The sequence below is a fragment of the Diceros bicornis genome, chromosome 5 (genome assembly GCF_020826845.1).
Source record: "Diceros bicornis minor isolate mBicDic1 chromosome 5, mDicBic1.mat.cur, whole genome shotgun sequence".
Lineage (NCBI taxonomy): Eukaryota > Metazoa > Chordata > Mammalia > Perissodactyla > Rhinocerotidae > Diceros > Diceros bicornis.
Window position 1 is genome coordinate 4417524 of NC_080744.1, and position 24508 is coordinate 4442031.

At 35.3% G+C, this 24508-nt stretch overlaps 1 protein-coding gene across 1 annotated transcript in view; it reads left to right on the plus strand.

Moving 5' to 3' along the window:
* Nucleotides 1-24508, plus strand: part of MDGA2 (MAM domain containing glycosylphosphatidylinositol anchor 2) — a 786958-nt gene that overhangs the window by 480074 nt on the left and 282376 nt on the right. The window contains exons 4-5 of the mRNA XM_058540638.1: nucleotides 2870-3066; nucleotides 19131-19263. Of these exons, the coding sequence (XP_058396621.1) occupies nucleotides 2870-3066; nucleotides 19131-19263 (330 nt within the window). The remainder of the gene's footprint in view (nucleotides 1-2869; nucleotides 3067-19130; nucleotides 19264-24508) is intronic.

Genomic DNA, 24508 nt, shown 5'->3' on the forward strand with positions numbered 1-24508 from the left:
CCAATACAATGTTCAGTAAGCCATTGCCCCGGGATTAGACTCTCAGAAGGCCAGGGACCCGAAACTCATCTAGATCAGGGAAGAGCCTGTTAAACGGTTGTTCAGGGTTGGCTATTCCTGACTGAGCCTGTGGACACCATTACCTAACAACAGAGCCAGGGACACGTCAATAAATGGATGTGGGAAAGTACGATATTATTAACTATTTGGAACCCAGGGAGAGTCACCGTTGTTACACTGTTTACCATTCAATTCTGTTCCGTTCCTATGTTTTTTACAACATGACACAGCTCATATCTTCTAAAATGAGACTATGACTACAAGAAATTATGTTTTGTACAAGAAAAGAAATTAATTGTTCACAATTGGCTTCCAGTACCTTTTTTCAGGTCACTAAGGCTGCATTCAGCTAATCAGTCTCCTGTAGGAACTGACTTCTGTGTTAAAGACTATTCACCAAATAAGCAAATATTTGATGGATTTCGAAGACCTTTAAACGTTTCCTGATAATGATGTCAGTATCCCTATGTTCTCCGACTTATGAAACCAGACAGCATATATCCCTGCGCAGCTAACAGAGTGAACTTAAACTAAAACTTCCTTAAACTTTACCAAAGAGCAGCAGTTGTTCTGCAAATTTACACTACTAAAATTAGAGGCCTTTGAGGTAGCTGTGAAAAGATTCTAATGTTGGGAAAAAAACTCAGAATGTTGCAAAACTAGAAATCTAAGTAGAGCTGTCAAGCAAGTCACATTCGAAAAAAACCTTTTAGAACTGGGGAGATTTGAAATTCTGTCGTTTACTTTGATTCCTTAGGGCAGCCATTACTTCACTACTTTTGCTGGCTTTTATCATTTTATTACATGGCAGAAAGCATTTTTGTCTAAGGAACAATGTCTTAAATATTCGCAGTGGCATATGCTCACACACCTCACTCTTCTTATGTTTATAAATATTGTAGCTTCTTTGTGGGCTTCACATAAAAATATTTGTCATGTAGAAGGGCTGGCCCTGTGGCGTAGTGGTTAAGTGCCCGCGCTCCGCTGCTGGCAGCCCGGGTTCGGATCCTGGGCACGCACCGCTTGTCAGGCCATGCTGTGGTGGCGTCCCATATAAAGTGAGGAAGGTGGGCACAGATGTTAGCCCAGGGCCAGTCTTCCTCAGCAAAAAGAGGAGGATTGGCATGGATGTTAGCTCAGGGCTGATCTTCCTCACCAAAAAAAATATATAAATTTGTCATGTAGAAACATTTGAGAGCCTGAACAAATGGGAAAGGGACACTTTACCTGTTTAAAATGAGTTGAGTGTATTATGAATTGGTGAGATAAAGGTAGGAAAACAACATAAAATTAGTAGGAGTCTAAATGAAACCCCAGTAATGATAATGATAATAACAATAATAAAATAATAGTACCAGCTAACTTTTATCGAGCATTTACTACATGCCCCAAAGCTTTATGGACTATCCCATTTAATCCTCCAACAGCCCAAATAATATGGTACAATTATTATTCCCATTTTATTGATAAGGAAAGTTAAGATCACAAAAGTTAAGTTACCTTTCAGAGTTATAAAGCTAAGTGGGGTAAATTCATACTTAAATACAGCAAATGTTTGCACCACTCTTAATAAGTATATACTAAATTTATACTAGCACATGGAACTAAGAGCTTGTTGTTTTATTTCTTTCTCATTTTTAATTGAAATATAATTGACATATAACATTATATTAGTTTCAGTGTACAACATAATGATTCAATATTTGTATATATCGCAAAACGATCACCACAGTAAGTCTAGTTAACATCCATCACCACGCATAGTCACAAATTCTTTTTTTCTTATGATGAGAACTGTCAAGATCTACTCTCTTAGCAACTTTCAAATGTATAATACAGTTGTTTTAAAGGAAGTACACTTCCTAATTTCTTTTTCTCTTAAGAAAAGAACCTGGGATATGATATATCAGGGAATGGCAGTCTATGGCAGATTACGGCCCAGGAGCCAAATCTGGGTGGGGCACCTGCATTTGTAAATAAAGTTTCTCGAAACTCAGAGACATCCGTCGTCCATTCATCTACCTGTCATCTTTGGCTGCTTTTACGCTACAGTGGGAGAGCTGAGTAGTTGAGACAAAGGCTGCATGACCCACAAAGCCCAAGATATTTATAAATTGTTTTTTTCCAGAAAATGTTTGTTAAACCCTTTACATGCATGCATGCATCTTTAGGATGCATGTAAAATGGCAAAGATTTAGTTCCAATATTCAGTAACAGAAATATTAATGCCTTTTAATAGTACTTTCTGTTAGCACATTTCAAAGTAGCAAATATGATCTGGGATGTAAATCTGAGATGAAGGAAAAATTTAACCCTGTACAAGATCATAGTTTCTTACTACTAAAGATTATAATAATTTATAAACAATTTTTTGATTGTTTTTAATATATCAGTTGTAAGTAATTGGAAAAAGAACTCTGTTAAGGGAAAGAGTCAATTGAACTGCTTGATATTTATTTCTCTGTCATTGTTTTGGCTAGTCTCTTGAATTTGAGGGTTTTGAATTCTGATCTCTCTCATGGAGCTCTGTTTTATGTGGCTGTTGGGAAAGTGTTGGAAATGCGCAAATTCATTTGTACCATCTCAACAAGTAGAGATCTTAAGAAATAATTATTACTTGTCTTTACCGCCTATCATTGGAAATTTCTCTGCAAATGAGTTCAATAAACTGAATGAAAACATGAGTCTAGTGATAAGCAATAAAGTCAATTAGGAAAATGCGTCTTTGGTTAGGTTTTATATGTGCAGTAGTACTTTAAAAGCCATGTAGCTCATAACATTGTCACCTGGTTGTTTTTATTTTTTCTAGATTTGGATGATCCCGTAGTAACTGTTCATCAAAGTATAGGTGAAGCTAAAGAACAATTTTACTATGAGAGAACAGTGTTCCTGCGATGTGTGGCCAATTCCAATCCACCTGTTCGGTACAGCTGGAGACGTGGCCAGGAGGTGTTACTACAAGGATCTGATAAAGGAGTTGAGATTTATGAACCCTTCTTTACCCAGGTAGGAACTAAGGTATAGTATTTCTACCCCAGTCTGCTAAAATACTTTTCCAATTCAGGCAACATGCAATATTATGTCTATTTGAAAAGATAGTTTCTCAAAACCTGGCATTTTAAAAAACAGCATGTTATTAACTGAAAGATCAGAGGACTCAAAAAATGAAGGACAATTGGTTTATTTTTTATGTGGTAGTTAAATTTAAAATGTTAATTCTTGAAAAAAATTTTAAATTAATGTATCCGAACATATTCCTTTATCTAGAGGTTTACCTAGGTTTCACTATGAAGTACATAATTATACATTTGCTGACTTTGTTTTTTGTGGAAAATATTTCTTAAAAGAAGAGATTTTGATTTCTCCATTTGCAATGGTAAATAAGTTTTAAAAGAATGAAGAAATCTACTTGAAATTTATTTGGCTTTGGTTTTAGGAAAAAAATCTGTCTAATTTCCTTTGTTCATTTTGGTTTTGACTTAGTTTAAGAATGAAGTCTTAATTATGTAAAAGTTAAAATATCTAAGGAGTCATTAAAAACTTATTTAATAAAAATAAAAACTGAATTAATTTTACACAGAGTGAATGTAAAATGAAATATTCTTCTGTAATGTATTGAGAGTGGAGAATTAATAATTCTTGACAAAGACATTCAGATTTATAGGAATATTTGAATGCTGTTATTATAAAGTTTTTTGATGACTAGAAAGGAGCACAAACCAATTAAACAAAGAAAAGGCTTTAAATTAAAAAAATGTATTTGGAAAAATGTTCAAAATAATTGTGCCCATGAATAATAAAAAAACCATGAGATAGGCAACAAGATAAACAAGAATTTGACCACATTATATGCAGTTTTGAGACGTCTGTATATCCTTAACTAGGGAAATATACAACTAAATTTAAAATATTGTAAATATTCTGCTTCAAAATTTTAAAGATTATTACAAGTTTCACATCTCAGCTCTCTAATAACATAAGGTTATCTTCAGTTTGTAAATTTCCCAGAATCCCATTTTTCACTGGGGAATATATTTCCTTATATAGTTAAACATTTATTTGTAATGTCTAATGCCTGACCACTTTATATTGACGTAATTGTCAATGTTTAGATATTAACTGTGAAAGAATGAAGTGATTATGTAAAAGCATCTGTACGTATCATATATATATATATATATATATTTCTATGTATTGTTACTCAATGACATAGAACTGCTGTGACTTGCCAAAATATAAATCTCTGAAAATCATCTTAGCTCATGTCTCACTGTTGAATCCACCACGACGCAGTGTTGAAGCCCTTTTTGATCTGACCCTCTCTTGACTCAGGCCACTATGGCATCAGCTGTTCTCTGCCGGTTGGCAGGATCACGACTTCCTCATATATTCTGCACTATGGTAATTCATTCTTCAATTTTTTACTAAAATCAATTTTTTTATTTGAAACAGTTAAACAGTATTTAGGTGCTTGCATTCCTCTAGAGTTTAGAAATTGAGATAAATGATCACCTATCATGTATTTGATTCCTCTATGATCAATGTCTTTTTAAAATATGGACATTGTGAAAATTCAGAAACCATGTTTTTTTTCCTAACACGATAATGTTTACAGACACTGAGGTCATTCTAACCACCTATTCACGACGTGGTTATTTCTCCTTGCAGATGGATCTGCTCACGTGCACAATAACACATGGGCCTTGTCCAGATTTTGGAAAACATTTATACTTTCAAAATAATTAGGAATTTGTTTTAAAATGATCAAATAAGCACAATCAAACTTTTCATTTGTTCTTCTGAATTTGTTGCTATGTCTATGTTAGCAGTTCTAAAAAATCATCTTATAAGAGCTCTCAAACTAGTAGCTATTAATTTTGCCTTTAACAGTAACTTTTATTTTCTCTTCCTTCTTCTTCTTCCCATACTCTTTTATGAGAAAACAACAACTTTTTAATTTGAACATGTCAGTACTGATTCTTCCTTCTAAATGTATACCAGCCTTTCCAATGCTGCCTAACACAGTCTTCCTCTGCCTCTGGCTGTGCTACTGACTCTGCTGTTGGACTATCTGAACTAATTCTCTTAAAAAGTATTTAAGAAACAAACAAGCTTTTCTTGCAACTCTGTGTTCTGGATTCACCTGCAGTCGTTGATAATTGCCAATAACAGGCAGTAATAGCTCCTATTTAAAAATGTCTTTCCTGCCTTTGGTTACTTGGTGATGTTGCTTCTCTCTCCTTCTGAAATGGCTATGTATTTGAATCTGTCCTAAAAATCATGTAGGAGCAAAAATACTTTAATGTTATATATGTACTTAATTTGTTAATATTAAGCATATTTTGTAGGCCAAACTGATAGAAACTCTCCAACAGCAGCGCGTGGAAAGTTTAATTCTTAAGGCCACGGAGAATATTGGCTTTTTCATAGATGAGAAAACAGTGGTTTTTCTTCATACCACACGTGTTGATATACTGCCCATGGGCCTGCCATGCACGAGTCCAGCCACTTCACATGACTTCCATCCTCTCTCTGTAGAACAGAGCAATGGGTTTCTAGCTGGCTGTCATATGCTTTATTACAGAAAACTCCAAACATATGAGTGATCATTTGAAAACATAAGTCTTTTTCCTGCTTTAATCTCTCCAGTGACTTCAATGTACTGTAACCTGCAAGACCATGTGTGACCTTGATCTGATTAGTCCTCTCTCATCTAGTCTTCTATACCTCATTTACTGTTCTGGTCACACCATCCCTCGACCACTGTTCTGGTCACACTGTCCATCGCCCACGGTTCTGGCCACACTGTCCCTAGACCACTGCTGTGGTCACACCGTCCCTAGACCATTGTTCTGGTCACACCGTCCATAGACCACCGTTCTTGTCACACCATCCCTAGACCACCGTTCTGGTCACACTGTCCCTCGACCACCATTCTGGTCACACCGTCCATACACCACTGTTCTGGCCACACCATCCATAGACCACTGTTCTGGTCACACCTTCCCTAGACCGCTGTTCTGGTTGCACACTGTCCCTCAACCACCATTCTGGTCACACCTTCCCTAGACCACCCTTCTGGTCACACAGTCCATAGACTGCTGTTCTGGCCACACTGTCCCTAGACCACTGTTTTGGTCACACCGTCCATAGACCACTGTTCTGGCCACACCATCCATAGACCACTGTTCTGGTCACACCATCCATAGACCACTGTTCTGACCACATCGTCCCTCGGCCACTGTTCTGGTCACACCGTCCATAGACCGCTGTTCTGGTCACACCATCCCTACACCACTGTTCTGGTCACACCATCCATAGACCACTGTTCTGATCACACCGTCCCTCAACTACTCTTCTGGCCACACCGTCCCTCAACCGCTGTTCTGGTCACACCGTCCATAGACCACTGTTCTGGCCACACCTTCCCTACACCACTGTTTTGGTCACACCGTTGATAGACCACCATTCTGGTCACACTGTCCCTAGACCACTGTTCTGGTCACACTGTCCCTAGACCACTGTTCTGGCCACACCATCCCTGACCACTGTTCTGGCCACACCATCCATAGACCACTGCTGTGGTCACACCGTCCATAGACCACTGTTCTGGTCACACCTTCCATAGACCACTGCTGTGGTCACATCGTCTGTAGACGTGCCTAGGTCTGCATGTTGTTGGACACTCCACATAGAATAGTGTTTAGTTGGATGACATGGCAGGGTCTTCCCAACACTGAGGACTCATCACCTCAGAAAGGCCTGCCCTGACAGATCTATCTGAAATCACATCCCTTCCCTTCCACAGTTACTCTTTCCCAACACCCAGTTTTGTTTTATTTTATTTCTTCAAGGCACTATAACTGTCGAGTTATCTTGTTTGTGTTTGAATATTAACTCACTAATCATAGAGACTTGTCTTTTCAACAGCTCCAACAGTGCCTGACACACAGAAGATTCTCACTAAATATGTGTTCAGTGTTGAGCCAATACTCCCATGGAGATGTCTTGATTACTTTCTATGGGATGAGTTAAAACTGACTCCAAGCTACTAGTAATTCCTGGATTCCTCCCTGTAACTCTGTTCTTCTTCATCCACTAAAGAAACCTTAGTGAAATGTGAATGAGAATGATGGCATAATTGAATCCATGTAATGTATTTAATTTCAAAACTGTTGATGATTTTCTATTATAATTTTTATTGATTTCTAGTCTAATTCCACAGTGTCAGAAAGCATGCTCTGAATAATTTAAATCTTTAGAAATTGAGACTTGCATTATGCTAAGCCTATGGTCCACTTTCATAAATGATCCATGTGCACCCAGAAAATGTGCGTTCCAAAATTGTTGAATGCCGGTTAGGTCACATTAGTTAGTTGTGTTGTTCAGACCTTCTGTGTATTTTCTGATTTTTGTGTGTGCTGTTCTTAAAGCTCTTGAGAGAGGTTAGTTAATATCTATGGCCATGGCTGTGGATTTGTCTTTTTCTTCTTTATTTATATCAATTTTTGTTTTATATATTTTGAAGATATACCATTAGTACATACAGATGTAGAATTATTACATCTTCCTGGCAGATCATCATAAAAACATGTTATTCTTTACTTCTAGCACTGCTTCTTGCCTTAAAGTCTGTTTCGTCTGTCATTAATTTAACTACACAAGCTTTCTTTTGGTTAGTGTTTTTTTGGAAGGTGGAAGAGTGTTAAATATTCATCTCTTCTTTTACTTTCAAATTTTCTGTGTCTTTATATTTACAACATGTCACTTGTACCCAGTATATAGGTTTTTGTTGTTGTTTTAATCCAGTGGGACAATGTTAGTTTTTAGTACATTTAATCCTACCGGTATCTATCTGACTATTTTTTTCTATATGATCCACCTGTTTTGTTTTACTTCTCCCTTTATCTGCCTTCCTTTGGATTTATCAAATATTTTTATTTATTCCATTTTCTCCTCTGTTTAACTAAGAGTTTTAAATTATCTTAGTATCATTTTTGGTTACCTTAAAAATTATAGTCTGTATCTTTGGTTATTACTTTACCATTTCCTCAATAATGATAAAAACTTTGAATACTTTAACAATATTTATCCTTCTTGTATTTTATGTGATTTTTGTCTAGTATTTTAATTCTACATATATTAAAAAATCAACAAGACATTATTATTTGGTTCTTTGAAACAATCATTATCCCTTGTATTTACCAACATATTTCCCTTTCCCCTTTTGAGTTAATTTTCGTTTATGATGTGAGGGAAAGTTTGAGATCCATTTCTTCACATATGGATATACATGTGTTCTAGCACCAATTATTAAAAAGATCATTCTTTTACCGCTGACTTTTCTTGGCACTTAAATTGAAAATCAATTGGCCCTGTGTATTAGGGACTGTTTGTGGACTATTTATTCTGTCTCATTGATTTATATGTCTGTTTTTATGCCAATACCACAGTGTCTTAATTACTGTGACTTGATAATGAGTCTTGAAATCAGGAAGAAGAAATCCTTCAACTGTGCTCATCTTTTTAAAAATTGTTTTGGATGTTTTAGCTTCTTTGCATTTGCACTTAAATTTTAGGATTGTCTTGTCAATTTCTACAAAAAGTCTGATAAGATCTTGAGTGAGTTTTTGTTGAATCTGTAGATCAATTTGAGGAAACTGGTATGAAGTTATTGAACTGAGGATGACTGATATTGGTCATGTATTATAATCATGCAAAGAAAAGGCTGATCCCCTCTACTCTGATTTTCCTTCTTTGTCATGTGTAGTACTGCTCCATGAACAATTTGAGAGTATATGTAAGATTTTCCAATACCAGTTCTATTTAGATGGATTACCTTCAAGATACTGCTTCGAGTCTCTGTGAATATGTGTATTTATCATAAAGGCACAGGAAGCTGGTCATTTACTTAAGGAATTTTGGAGACCTTCTTATAAAGAAATTATATCTCAGGGGCTAGGCAGCTAGGTGAACATGGCCTCCTGGAAGTCCAAGGGTTTCTTTTTCAATGGGCCGTAGTAGATTTACTTTTGTGCGAGAATCACAAATGCAAATGCCTACTGAGACTAAACCGGTAACAAAATCTGCGAATCTGTCTGGTAGCATGAAAATAAGAACTGGTGAGGCTTGCTGACTATGTCTGCTTTTAAGAAAACAATCCACCACGTATTGTTGCCAGAGTTCAATATTTGGACCCCTGGGCTGCCATTTTGAAACTCTGCCTGAGTCCACAGTTTTCTCAGGAGGGATGCAGTGGTACATCTGATAACGTTACTAGTTTTGTATGACTTCAAATGTAGAGCATTACAGAATAAGCAGGGTTCCTTTAAAAGTTGTATTGAATGAAAAAAAAAATAGAATTAATAAGTGGAGAATTCTAGGGTTGATTCCAGCCTCCAGAGTATATTTTTATAATATAGGCGAATATGATATAGAGAACATTTTTACCCATGAATCTACTTGATAGCAAAAAATGTCCTCATTTGTAGGTTCTAACGGCCTTGGAAATTTGGAAGAACTTTGAATTACGGTTGTCCAGCAGTAGGAAACAGCACAATGGACTTTGCTAGTGGTCTTTATTTTTACAGGGATAAAAAATAATTTTTATGTAGGTTCTAATTTACAAACTTATCATATTAGTTGTTTTTCTCCACATTAGAAGATAAACCCATACACTGCTAAATAACTATTCAGAGTTGTGTTATTGAGTTAAATGTGCCAATTATTTGGTTTACGTATCAAATTTGCTTTAGATTTAAAATGAATTTTGTGTTGTGTCCTTGAAATATTTCCCAAGATTGACTTTTTTTACCTTCCTTTAATGGCTTTGCTATTTGTAATGACATAGGAATATGGTTTAATTTTCCTTTTGCTTATTGTGCTAGTATCTTTATATTTATATATATATATATATTTTTTTTTTTTTTTAATTTTTTAAAAAAATTTTGGACTGTTGTTTCCCATCATTTGCCACGTGTACTTTATGAAGAAAAAACTGTACTGGAGCACTTCAATAACATTTTAACTTATTTCCATAGATTCTATGGCCTTCGTGGCTTCGTTGTGTAAATAAAATCCAGTTAAAATACCTGAGATCTACTATGTGCAAGATATGGGCAACTGTCTGTCAGAGATACAGAGGTTACTAGGCAAGGCTCCTCCTCTAACTTTGTTCATATGTGTGGGGGAGAAGTTAAGGTAAACAAGGATTATGATACAAAGTAAAAATCATTGTCAAAATAGAGGCACACAGTAGTGCTGTGGAGAGAGCACTCAGGATGGAAAGCAATAGCATCTGCAGTATACAGAAGGAAAATAGTATCTGCAAAGATTGGAACAATGGTTGGAACAATGGTTGGTATACGTGGTCACAGTAGATTGTGAAGCTGACAAGGTACACTGGGAATATATTGTGGAAGGATTCAAATGACAGGTCATAGTCTCCTTATTTTTTAATGTTAGAAAATCAGATTTCTTTTAAAGATATTATTATGCTTTGCTGTTCAATAACAATGTCTTATTTTGAATAAAATAGAATTTCTAGGATAATGAGATATATCTATCCCACATGCCCATTCATACTAAGTTAATAACTATATGAATTTGAATTGAATATTTATTTCACCATCTTGTTAAGTGACAAAATCTTGTTTATACCTTTTTGTAGATAATGTTTCTGGAAAGAAATTGGTCTGTGTTCCTCAGGCTGATATGAATTTATAAGCATATGATGTAATAAATCTAAGAGGAACAATTATGCTTTTCATACTTTCAGTCACTTAATAGTGAAGATGCAGGCTAGCGTATATTGTTATCTGTAGTAAATTAGTCATTACAGCTACAAAAAATGAGTAGAATTGGAATGGCTTGTTTGTTTGTTTTACTGGTATCTGAAAGTAAATATTAAAAGAAAGTTTCAATTTATTTTATAAATAAAATGGAAATACTGCTTAAGGCTATGGGTATTACTTCACTAGACAGTGTCAGTACTGGTGAGCGCCTAATGCGTAGAATATCTTCCCTTTACTTCTTTTATTTAAAAAAAAAGTAGCTTTAAAAGTTTAAATACAGGTATTGCAGATAATTTTGTGAATGTTAAAGAAACATGTATTTAAATTTTACAAACTACACATACTTTTGCTATTTTTCTAAAACTTTAGTAAAGATGTTTATGACATCATCTTGTGTACTGTAATTACACCATCTAATTACAAGACTGAATATATTTACATCAATTATGTTATTAGTTATAATTAGGCTAATTAGACTAATTATACAATTAGACAATAATCAACCAAAAATTTCTTTTTAGAAATCATGGAAATTCACATGCAAAAAGCCTTCCAACATCACAGAATATTAAATTTATATGAGCAACAAAATAAAAGAATATTGTGTGATAAAACAGTTATAAGTGGTAAAGTCTAAATCATTATAAATATATACACATATATATTCAAATGTATACATAAATGCCGTTTGATAGCATATGTATATGCACACACATGTATTGATATTCTGTTTTGTTATACATTATGCTATATTTTTAAAAAATATTCTGGGCTTTAGGAGCTGTTTATTGAGAGGAGGCGGGTCATCATTTCCTGAATGTAGTGAATTAATTGGCGGGTAAGGTTCAAATCCTTCTACACTCTGCCTATTATTTTCTGCATTTCTTCAGTAGACTGACTATATTAGCCCCCATCCCTCTTTGACATGCTACGTAGAGTAATCTTACATATTAACTTAGATCACTGTCTTGTAGATTCACACATCTTGGTACCTTGTTTTCCATCTACAAGATGTAAATCATCTTAGCTCACCCAAAAATCTCCAATCCCATGATAGCTGAACCCTTGGGAAATTGTGGTTCCAAAGGTCACAGTAAAAGTTATTTTTTCTTTTTGTCTGTCCTTCTCATGTGCCCATTTAGCTGCAGTGTTCTACATGAGAATTAACTAGGATATGCTGTGTGCAAACCATTATATTTTGGGGGCCATACTTGTTGGGAATGTGTGAGAATCATCTCAAAGGGTAATGTGAATTCTCTTTTTAAGCTTTAAAATTTCAATATTACTACCCAATTTATATTCTATACTTTTAGATAACATAAATACCAGCAGGTTTTCTGAGCACCAAAACTTAGATATACAAAACATTTCAAGAACACATCCCCTACGAAAGTGACCTCTGTATTTTAGTGATCAGAGTTTCATGGCTATTATTTCACATGTACCTGATCATTTTATTTATTTCCTTTGGGGTTTGCTTTTCATTTACATTCTCTGGTTCATAACTGACTGTTCAGTTCTTCTATGGATGGCCCCTGACTCAGCCTCATAAATCTGTCTTTCAGCCTACCCTAATGTTAAGAAAGTTTTTCGTTCCTATTACTACTAATAGAGTCAATATGGTTGAAAAATATTTACTGAAAACTCAGTATGTATGAGACAAGAAGTTGGCCCTATTGTCTTCTAGTCAGCACTCTTTACTGAGCTGACAACGTGCACTGCACAAATGGCAGGGATGGAATTTAAAGTGAAGTTATCTCATATAACAGAAAAGGCAGGATCAATACAAACATATAATGTAATTGACAGGAAAACATGTATAAACATATAAACAAATATTACTGATAGAAATAGGCAAACGATACTAACTCAGAAAATAAAGGAGAAAACAACCGTAAGAACACAGTTTTAGAGACTGTGTCACAGGTAAGAGCTTTTAGTCTGAAAACTCTTCCTTGAAATAATGGCCGTCTGGTAATATTCAAAGTGACTGAAGGGTGGTCTGTGGTTTGGCAGAGTAGACAGTTATGGTGGGTGGAAATCATGTTTAAGATAGTTTCCAAAAAGAGAAGGCAAGCCTTGGTGAAAAAATTAGATAGATGAGGTAAGTGGCATTAAACACAGAATAAGTAGTGTTAGAATAAATTGAAACCTCCTCTAATAGCCCATTTAATCTGGTCTCTCCCAAGCTCTGCAATTTTATGTCGTTCCATGCTTTTCATGGCTCTGCACTGCAGTCGTATTGATTCTCTAGCTACCCCTCCAGCAGGTCAACCTTACTGCTGTATCACGGTCTCCTCAGTGTGGTTCCTTCTATCCGTGTCATACTGTGTCACTCTCTTTCAAATATCCTTCCATTTCTACAAGTTTCAGCTCAAAGAGGACCTCCTTAGAGATGCCTCCCAGAATGTCCTCTGTAAAGTACCTTACCACATCCCCATCTCTTTCTGTCACGTTATCTTGTTTGATTTACTTGGCAGCACTTAGTACTTTTACAAATCATTCTCTGTCTTTGTTTAGATATTTGTGGTTCCAAACATGTAAAGCTCCATGTCTTTCGCACTGGTTTCCCAGCATCCGGAAAGTACTTGGCGTGGAGTCTGCTCTGTATGATCATCTGTTCATTGAAATAGGCTATATTAATTTTGTATAAACATTTTCTGTTGAAGTATTACATACATATAGAAATGTACTTGAAACGTAAGTGTACAGCTTGATGAGTTTTTACCACAGAGATCATTCCCCTCTTAGTAGCATGAAGATAAGAAACAGAACTTCTGAGCAGGTCATCCCCTCTATAGTTGTAGTTAATTTAATTAATTAATTTATTTATTTATTTATTTTCAGGAAGACTGGCCCTGAGCTAACATCTGTTGCCAATCCTCCTCTTTTTGCTGAGGAAGATTGGCCCTGGGCTAACATCCATGCCCATCTTCCTCTACTTTATATGGGATGCCGCCACAGCATGGCTTGATAAGCAGTGCATAGGTCTGCACCTGGGATCCGAACCCGCAAACCCCGAGCCACCGAAGCGGAGCACGCGGACTTCACCGCTAGGCCACTGGGCTGGCTCCTGTAGTTACTTTTAGAACTATTTCTTAAAATGTGATAGACAGAAAGTGCCATGGCCAGCATAACATTTAAAGGAAGTGACTTTCTCGGATATAATTTTTAATTTTTACGAAGAGCAGGGAGAATCATGATGGTTGACCATGTATCTATTCTAGTAGTCCAAGTGAAAATATTTACATGTAGAAAAATTACAGAGAAAGAATCAGACAGTTTCTGAGTAATTATTAATGTGACAAGTTGTATAGAAAAGACAGAGAAATGAGAAAGTTAAGAGGATGATACAAGAAGTAGTGACAGAAGTGAAGGACAGAGTGCTTAGTGAGGAAGAACAAAGTCTAATTTTTATGGATTTTATATTTTTCTGCCTTTTATTTTTAAAAGTCAATGTGATTGTATATTATGACTACATTTCTCTTTGAAGAATATGAGGGGTGAGAAACACCAAATTTTAAGTACATCCTGTCAATCAACAAATATTTATTAAAGAACAGATCTGGAAGGCTCCCTATGAGGTGTGAGTGTCACAGCATGCCACTGCTCCTGGAGCCTCATGACTCAGTTGAAGAACATAAGTCAATGCATAGAATGATAACTCGTAACCGATCACTAAATAGTGAGCTATAAATAGACGTCATAGTATAAAAATGCAATAGAACTTCCAAGAGAGTAGAATTCACTTCTAATTGAGAAGGTCAGAAAAGACTTTACACAGTAAAGTATGCACAGATTTTTTTAAACTGCACTTACGTTCCGATAGGAACAGAAAAAGATTCATTTCAAGGGTTAAGGAGTGTTTTCTTAAAAAATAGCAGAGTTGGAAATTATAAAGAGATACCTCAAAATAGTGATGGAATAATTTATAATGGTGTTGAAGTAATAATAATAGTGATGAAACTAATTCAATGAGAATAAAGTGCGTGTGTGAGGAATAAAGAAAAAGGAATTTTGCTTAGACTGCATAGAGTCTCAACTGACACACTAAATGGACTTTCAGAGAAGGAGAGCTACTTAGGGTTTTCTAGCATGGAAATGACATAGTGAAGTCATGCCTGGTGGCGGCACACGGAATGATTGAATGAAGGAGAGCTGCCGTCCTCCGCAGTAGGCGGTATGTTACCGTAGCCAAAATAAGTGCTCAAGCAATATTTGTTAACTCCATGGTTGATGAAGGTCTAAAGCAAATATCCTGCCTATGGGATTGGAAAGCACAGGCCATTTGTGAAAGGAAAATTAAAGATGAATCTAAAGCACTTGATGTCATTGAAAGTGAGGTGATGAGAATCAATGAAGAGGAGTGACATCAGGAGTTCCGAGTCTGGACTATGGGGAGAACGATGGTGACTATCATGGGAAAGTAACGCATCAGAAGAGAAAACGTCTGCAGTGGTGCAGTCAGTGTGAGTGAGTGGAACAGTGAACTCATTGAGTGTGATATGACACTGTGGGCCCCACTGATGAAAATCTCCCTCAGGCCATTGTGAGAGAGCATGAGATGAGGCTAGAAGTCTGAGGTGCAGATAGAGGTGTGGGAGAGGATGTGCACAGAGAGGTCAAGGGGAGATCCAAGAGAAAGGAAACTCTGACCTAGAAACAGAGGAGACAAGTCTAACTTGTTGTCACTGACAAAGTATGAAGTGGACTTTTTTTTGGAAGTGGGTAATGCAGGAATAATAGAAGTCAATGAGTGAACAACAACAACAACAAAAAGAATGGTCTAAGAGAATTGGAAAACCCAGATAGATTATCTTAAGAGATCCAAAGGAAAAAAATTCAAGTGTGAGAGTGTAATTGCTGGCAAACATTGCAACTAAACGGACAGGAAAGATTTGGAAAAGCAGGATTTTATTAATTACCATGCTATTGGTGGTTTTTTTCAAGTGTGATTTTTTTTCTTTTTGCTTAGAGATTTGTCAGAAATCTATACTTAGATGCCAATTGAAACTATGGTAATGATCAGATTCCACTAGGAGTATGTAAGTAGAAGATTGCAAACTAAAATTTATACAATAGATAGAAAATTAAGTGGAAAACAGCCAAGAAGTAACTATATTATTATATTTATAATTAATTACAGGCACACTTGGGGCTGTCAAAGTAGCAATGGTAATCTAAAGTGTTAGAAATAAGCAGAGAAGTAGAAGCATAAAAAAGAAATAAAGATTTATTGAATTTTAACAAAAGAGCATACAGTTTCAGTGGAGTGTTGAAATAGTGTCCAGAAAATATGGATTACAAAATAATGTGTCAGTGGAAACAGAAAAAAGAAGTGCAGGCAGAATATAATATAATATAATATAATATAATATAATATAATATAATATAATATATTAATATATAATATAATTCTCTATGTGAATAAAGAGACTTTATCATTGAATATGCATCTAAATGACACTGTTCATCTTTTGTATATATTTGAGAATTCTTATCATTGTGGGATTGCTTTTAGAATATTGACCGTATATATTAGCATCTATTGAGTTTATATCAGGTGCCAAGCAGATAGTAAATTCTGGAAAAATAAATATGTATAAAGCAAAGCCCTGAGTGTTGAAGGGTAGGTAGTTATAGTACTTTTAATTAAAGAGTATTCATTTAGAAAGTGTCCCTCCTATGCTAAGTCCTTTGTTAAGTGCTTGGAACATCATGCTGAGAGCCAGACCGACAGAATCCCTACCCTCTAGGTACTTACTGGCAAGGGGATGAGTCTGCAGAAAATAAATCCATTACCAAAAGAAATGGAAAAATGAGACTACATTATAAAAAGATATAAGCAGATCTCACCAAAAGAGATTCGTCCTTCTCTGGAAAGTGAGGAAGGGCTTACCTGTGGAAGTGAGGAGTGTTGGGATTTAAGAAGGAGATGAAATTGATTAGGCATGGAGAGATGAAGGACAAGGCGTGTGCAAAGGGTCTGAGGCAGAAGGAAGCCCTATGTGTACAAGGCACTAAGAGTATGAGATGAGACTGGGAAGGCAAGGAGAATACAGACCATATAGAATGCAGCTCATATGTAAGTAGCCATTGTGTTTATTTTTAAGAACAAAAACAAGTTATTCATGTGATTTAAGCAGAAATGGCATGATGAGATTTGCATATTAAGAAAAGTCCTTGATCTAGATTAGATCATTGTGCTGGCTAGTATTCTTAAACTTTTCTAAGCACAACCAGGAATTTCTCAGCTGAATGCAGGGTTTAGAACATTGTGTTTAAAAATAAATAAAAGGAGTGGTCAATATTGAACATGTCTAAAGGTCAATAAAAGAATCTAACTGAGAGGGTGATGCTGAATATACAAATAAGAAGTAATCAGTGAAAGTCTAAGATTCCTGTTATTGAAGAAAGAAGAGTAGATTTAGAGGAATAGACCTGATGTTCAGTTTAGGATATGTTGAGTTTCACGTGTCTGGGAGACATCAAAATGGACAATTTGAGGTAAAAATTTGACATATGCATCTGAAACTTGAGGGAGACTTCTGGAATTGGGATGCGGACTTGAGGAGGGGGCAGGAAATTAGGGCTTGTAGTAGAAATTCATTAGCAAGGATAAGAACACCTAAGGGAGTTTTATAAAGTGAGATTAACTGTGGAACAAATGGAATTCTAGGAAACACCAACAGTTAAGTGTTGAGAGGAGAAAGATAAGTGAAGATATGTAAGCAATAACAGTCACAGTTAGGAGGAGTAAGATGTATCAGCTCATTCAAAAATTATCTGAGTCAGCTGGTTCTGGTGTAACATTTTCTTTAGACTGTGCTAACTAAGCACACTTTTCCAGGCTTCATATGTGGTTAATATAAATGAGAATTCTGTAATACACTGAGAACGTGTTTTAAATATAAATTCCAGAAACACACAGGCTGACTCTGTGTATATTTGTATAGGGTGTATTTGCACTTATTTGTACAGGAAAAACACAATGTGTTTCCTAAAGAAAAATTTGAAAATGGAAGATTGTTGTTTATCCCACTGAGGAAAATGCTAAAGGTGTGACTGATAAGACTGAATTTTGAGAGTGAATGAAAGAAATTATGGCCACAGTGTCCATGCACGCTGAAGGAGAGATTCGTTTGACACATTTGGAAAACTCTGCCTGCCTATGTGTGGGCAAGCTTTTTTTTTTGCAAATGAACAGGCAATGTCTTTACGTATTAAATCACTAAGTATTCTGATCATCCTGAAGAGTGTATGCAAGTATTGCAATTTTTAGGACGTGAGTGATGTTACTTAAGTAAAATAAAAAAAAAACGCATGGTTCCGTACAGATATTGTCTGGAAAAAATTAACAATTTGAAAATTGCTATACCAAATATGATGCCATTGGGATACTGTTTTACCATCTCCATGATGAAGTTACTTATGAGGAACTATTTTAAGAAGATGCACTAATGACTTTAGTAGGTAAAGAAACCCCAGGAGACCTCATTTGAATTGGGCAGGAGGTTTATTTTTTTTATTGTTGTTTGTTTGTTCTTTTTACCCGTTGAACAATTTCTGTGTTTTTACATGGTCTTTCCTAGCTCAGCGGGAGCTTGTAAGATATTTCTGGCCACTTGCTTGATTTGAGTTTATTTGCAATTTTGCAGTTTTACCTGGGAGACCAGGACCTTAACTCCTGAACATAAAATAACAAGAATAATGATAGTGTAGAAACACTCATGAATGCTGCTTTAATGCAGTTTTAGATCTGTCATCTGCCATTGATCCATATACACAAAATATTTATGTATATAAATGTAATTATCTATCATTAGATTGACTTCATTAACTTTCTTCTACCAGCAGTGTTTCATTTATTCACTTTCTTCAGAATCCTTTTCTTTCATGACATTTTATGTTGAAGTCTGCATAGATTGCAGTGTTTGTTGAATAAACTCCATTATTAAGTACATTGCTCTGATCTTTGCATAATAATTTGTATAACTACCACCAGAAATAGATTTTTCCCCCTAGGAAACTAGTTTGCAGAGAAAACGTTATGAATTTTCATTGTAGTCTGTTAGTTTTTATCTCTAGGCACATTACAGTAGTATTTATAAATGCAGTGTTTTTTTTTTAAATTTAGGACATTTTCCTTAAAAAAGATAAGGCAATCCATTATATTCTGATAATAATATGATTTAATATGATATAATGCCACGATTCGTTCCTTCATTCGTTTTGATTACCATTGGCTTTTTCTAATGACCTTTTCTATATTTTCAGGGTGAAACAAAGATCTTAAAACTAAAGAATCTTCGACCTCAGGACTATGCTAATTATAGCTGCATTGCTTCAGTGAGGAATGTATGTAATATTCCTGATAAGATGGTGTCATTTAGACTTTCCAATAAAACAGGTATGGACCTATCTCTGAATGTTTTATGTCTGTTATCCACAATTAATGTTTAAAAAGCCTCTTTAACTTTCTCATAGACCACATGACTTCTATAATGTGGGAACAAGGCACCTTTTTCTTCCCCAGAAAATTCTGTGATATCTGAAAAGCTTTTGGTAAAATTTAATTGCAACATACTCCGATGTAATATGTTTGTTTATATAGCATGCAAAATTATAGTTCCTTAAAATACCTTATTCATAAATGTCACAAGCAAGCTTATATCCTGTTGAAAGAAATTTCTGAGAAATATTAGATTCTTCATATAAAAATTTATGATCTACATTGGTAAAAGTGTTTTGTCATTCCAAAGCTAAGTAAAAGAACCTTTCTTTTACTCTGTTTCAAGTCAAGAAAGCTAATTGGCAATTTCAGGTAGGTGTTTTTAGGAAAGTATTTTTGTAGAAAATGTCAAAACATTAGCCAGGCTGCAACTTCGGTTAGCCTGTGTTTGGTGTTATAGACTCAGAATCACTGCAAACACGATAAGAAGAGATGGCTAATGCGAGAACAAAGAGAGCACGTGAATGAACTGTCTTTTGTATGATTGTGTATAAAGCATCACTTTAATACATTAGAATCTGAACTGGTTTGGGGAAACTTTCAGTGGAGATTAATATATATTTTTACTTTTAAATAATTGTGTTAAAATAAAGAGTTATAAATACTTCTCCCATCAACAAAACCTTGAAAAGTGTCGGCATTGGTGGGCTTGGCTTTAGGTCCTGAATCTGCCGCTTACTAGCTCTTGGATCTTGTTGAGCAAGTCCCTTCCCTCTGCTTTGCCTCGGTTTCCTCATGAAGTTGTAGGAAAGAATTAATGAGTTGGTATATATAATATATATATTTTAATAAATGTATTATATTTATTATTATTTAATAAATAAATATATATATAAAACATGTAGAATACACTTTATTAGTTCTTCCATCACTGAGCTAGTCAGCAATTCCATCCAGCTCATTTGGTGAAAAGATTCAACCTAAGACTATACTGAAAGATGAAAAAAATGTGTGCTCATAAATTGATTCATCAACATATGTTAAATAAAGTTGTTAAAATTTTGAAAGGCTCCTTCTTTTATTTATTCATTCATTTATTCATCAGAAACTTATTGGGTTCCTGTTATGGCTGGGGCAGTAACAGGCGTAGAGATATTAGCTAAGATGCAAATTGTCTTAAACTCTGCTACGCCTCAGATGAAAGTCATTAGAGGAAAGTAAAAGAAGAATGTGGGGGAGAAAAGTAAACTTTATCAAGAAGGACAAGAAAGACTTGACGACAAATGTGCTGCAGAAAAAAGTAGAAATATAAAACCTCAGTGGACTTAAGACATAAAAATTAGTAATCTCACTTCTCTTAAAAATGACGAAATAGGATATTGAGAAATAAAAATCAGAGATTCACATATAAGAACTGGGTGTGATTATGTTGTTCTTCTTGCCTTGAAATATTTTGTGAATTACTCTAGCTAATTTTGTTTTTATTAGTTTCTTAGATGTATATTTAAAAGACACGTTATCCAGAGAGAAAAATTAAAAATAAAATGGAAGTAGGTCCTATGGGATGGGTAAAGGCATTGCAGTGGGATAAGGAAAAACAAAATAGAAGATATATTATTACTCATGTTACCACCTTGCACTTGAGCAGTGCTTTATTAATTTTAAAGGTATTTCATATTTATTAGCTCAGTTTATCTCTAGAACCCCTGGGATGTAAGCAGGTGGATGTTTTTATCATGTCTTTTTCTATCATGTGACACATAACAAACTGGCCTGTAGCCATTAAAGTATCTTCATTGGGTTGTTTTGAGAATGAACTAAATCAACATAAACAAAAACTCTTTAAAGACTAAGAGGTACAGTAAAATTATATTTAATATTTTTGTGCTGCAGAAATGTATGGTTTTATTATTTCTCAAGGTCCCATAGCTAATAAGGGATGAGGACAAGGTTGATCCCAATGTTTGTAGGGTTTATTTTAAATAGGAGACTGACTAGCTATTCAAAAATGCTGTGGAGCTGGAGAAAATGGGAAACATTCAGCCAGAGTGTTTTATTAGGAATAAATAAGGACTTCTTATCTTAAAGCTGAAAGGAGACGATTACCACGAGAGGTGAAAAACTTCTGAGTTCCTGAGGTCTTCTGCAGCAGCTAGGTGACTATTTCTGAGATGAATTTTAACAATTACCAGCTCAGAAAACAGAGGCTTCACTCCATCCTATGGAGAGCACAGAAGCGCTGTAATATAGATGTTTTGTTTAACACTTCAATTTTCTCTTTCATTCTTTATTTTTCAGGCTAAAATACTGTATATCTAGACTGAACAGGCAAAATAGCCTGTTATTGCCTTTTATAAATTATCTCACACAAATTTTAGATTGGTGTTCACTACACAACGAGCATTAGAGTTATGGTAAATAATTGGGTTTAAAAATATAACCTAGGCCCTTGTTTGACTCTTCAGTGAGTATTGTCAGCCATATCACAGGCCTGGGCTTTACGTATTTAAACCAGGTCTGCTTCAGCACTTCTCCCATCTGGTTGTGCACAAAGTTGGAAGAGTTTGTGCATTTCAAATAGGTGAAATCATTGAGGTTGCTCTCAGAGTGCACCAGGGATAAATTAAGCTTTCAGCATCTTCATGCAAACAGGTCTATAAACTGACAAGTAAGTGCATGTGGGCTAGTTCACTGCTTCCCAATGCTGGAGGAAGATCATGAGTCAGCGTTAACATCCTCACTGTGCAAGTCAGGCCCTCTTTTAGTTTTCACTCTTGTGAATCTCTAATTGACACAAAGCGCTCATATTTTTAACTCTTGTTTTGTAAAATTTCAGGGAAAACATGTGACATTGAGGGAGAGATATTCTCTTATAAATACTATAATATGTTTGGTTAATCTCATCTATAAATCAATCAGTTTATGAAAGCGTTACTTTGGAAATACTTTTTGTAAGGGAGATCAAATAATTGACTAATAAATGTATTTTTGGTGCAGACAAAATTTCATTTTAGTATCTCTATAGTTAAACTTTTTAAGTGCGATCAGTCTGTTGACCTGATTTGCACAATGCCCACATGACGAAGCATTTGAAGATGGACACAACATCTGCTGGGGTAAGGATTTCTAAAAGTTTCTCGAGCAGAACAATTGCATCATAGACTGCAGTTTCCTGGGCCCATCCCATACGTGCTGAATTAAACTTTCTGGGGAATGACAGGGCAATGTACACACTTTGAACAAGCATAAATAATCGCTTTGGAAAACAAATGCTGTCTTTGTTATCAGACTTTTCTGTGAAACCATTCCCTTTTATGAATAGGAGCCTTTGTTAATAAAAATCAATTTTCTAGACCTGCGTAGAAAAGCGATGTCTAGGTGTCATTTTGAAAGTCAGTGTCATCTATGGATTTACCAATAGTGTGTTTTCTTAATTTTCCTACTCTGAATTGGCATTATGGTAGAACTTATAATTGTGTGTCTGCTGTGGAGTGTCCAATCGTTTGTTGACCCTGTTGATTACTCAGCATGCTATGAAAAATCTCCCGTCACAAAAGTGTCGTTATTTACCACACCTAATCTAGCTGTCTTATACCTCATCATGACCATTCACGGAATTTTACAAAACATAAAATGTTATGTTTATGCACACTCTCTGGCCAATTGACATAATGTTTTAGCAGGGTCCAAACATCGTTTCTGTTGTTCTCCTACCCCCATTTGGAAGAAAAAGTCTATTAGCTCTTGATCAGTAAATTTGTAATGTAGGTGTATTTTTCATAGTTTATTAAAATTAACCTGTTAAGATTTGTAAACTTAGAATGTTAATACATGTAAGTGTATTTTAAAATTATCCTAATTATGGTAACTTGAAATATAAACCGTCTTAACTTTCTCAGATTATGTGTATATCTAACATGAGGGCACATAGGAATTATGATAAAATAAATTTAATTTATTTTAATATATTTTAAGCACTTATATGCTGATGTCTCATGATTTCAAAAGCAAATAATTAAGTAGGTTACTTATATTAGGATGAAAAACATATTTTTTACCTGCTTGCGAGGTTATGATGAATTCTATAAAGAAATGGGATAGGTGGGGCTAAGTTTATTTAATTATATAGATCCTTTGATTCAGTCTGCTCAAACTTAGCATTTACAAAGATTATCTAATTAAATCTCTTCCTTAAATGTGTGTTACATCTTGGAACCAAGTCATCGCAAAAGTATCACTGGCTATAGAAATAGGAGAAACCTACACCCCCTCTCCCCTGCTCCCCTCTCTCTTTCTTCTTCTTTCTCTTTGTTTCCCTTCCAATCTGTCTCAATAAATTATCGTGGGAGAAGATAAAGGTTAGAAAACATCTCTGTTCTCTATGTTATATAACTATTAACTGTTCCTATTATTTTATATAACCCATAGGGAAGTTGTAATATGAACACCCACCAATTACCATGAACTTCAATAGAAAACTTTTTGTATGCTGTGATCTATTCATGGTAGTTCTCTCCTCTGCGTAGAGGAATTTAACTAATCTAAGTGTTATAAGAAATAAAATAATATTTCAGTTATAGGAGTTTTATAGGAATAGCTGTGCATATGAAACAAAAATGCATAAACACTTCCTTTTGTAAAATGGCATGGCCATTGTCGTAGATATCCAGTTTAAGTGCAAAAGGAAGGGGCAGTAGAAATTTTGCTGTCATCTGCACCTGGGTACTAACCTCACGCCATACGGATATTCCAGTGTCTTGCCTTTAGATGGCCTCCACAGCACCTAGGCAATCAGTAGCACCATTTATTAGAACTTAGATATGTTATTTAATCAATAATCACAGCTTTGAAAAAAGATTAAGTTTGTGAGAAATACGTGGTGCAAATACGATGACTTGCCGTGTTAGTCTGCTTGGGCTGCCATGACAGAATACCGAGACTAGGTGTCTTAAACGACAGAAATTTGTGCTTTCGCAGTTTGGAGGCCAGGAGTCTAAGACTAAGGTCCTGTCCTGGTTGATATCTGGTGAGGACTCTCTTTCCTGGCTTGTAGACAGCTGCCTTCTCCTTGCAGCCTTTCCTCTGTGGTTCACGGAGGGAGAGAGTGAGTGAGCTCTGAGCTCTGGTGTCTCTTCCTTCTCTTATAAGGACACCAGCCCTATTCAGATTAGAGTTCCATCTTTATGACTTCATTTAACCTTAA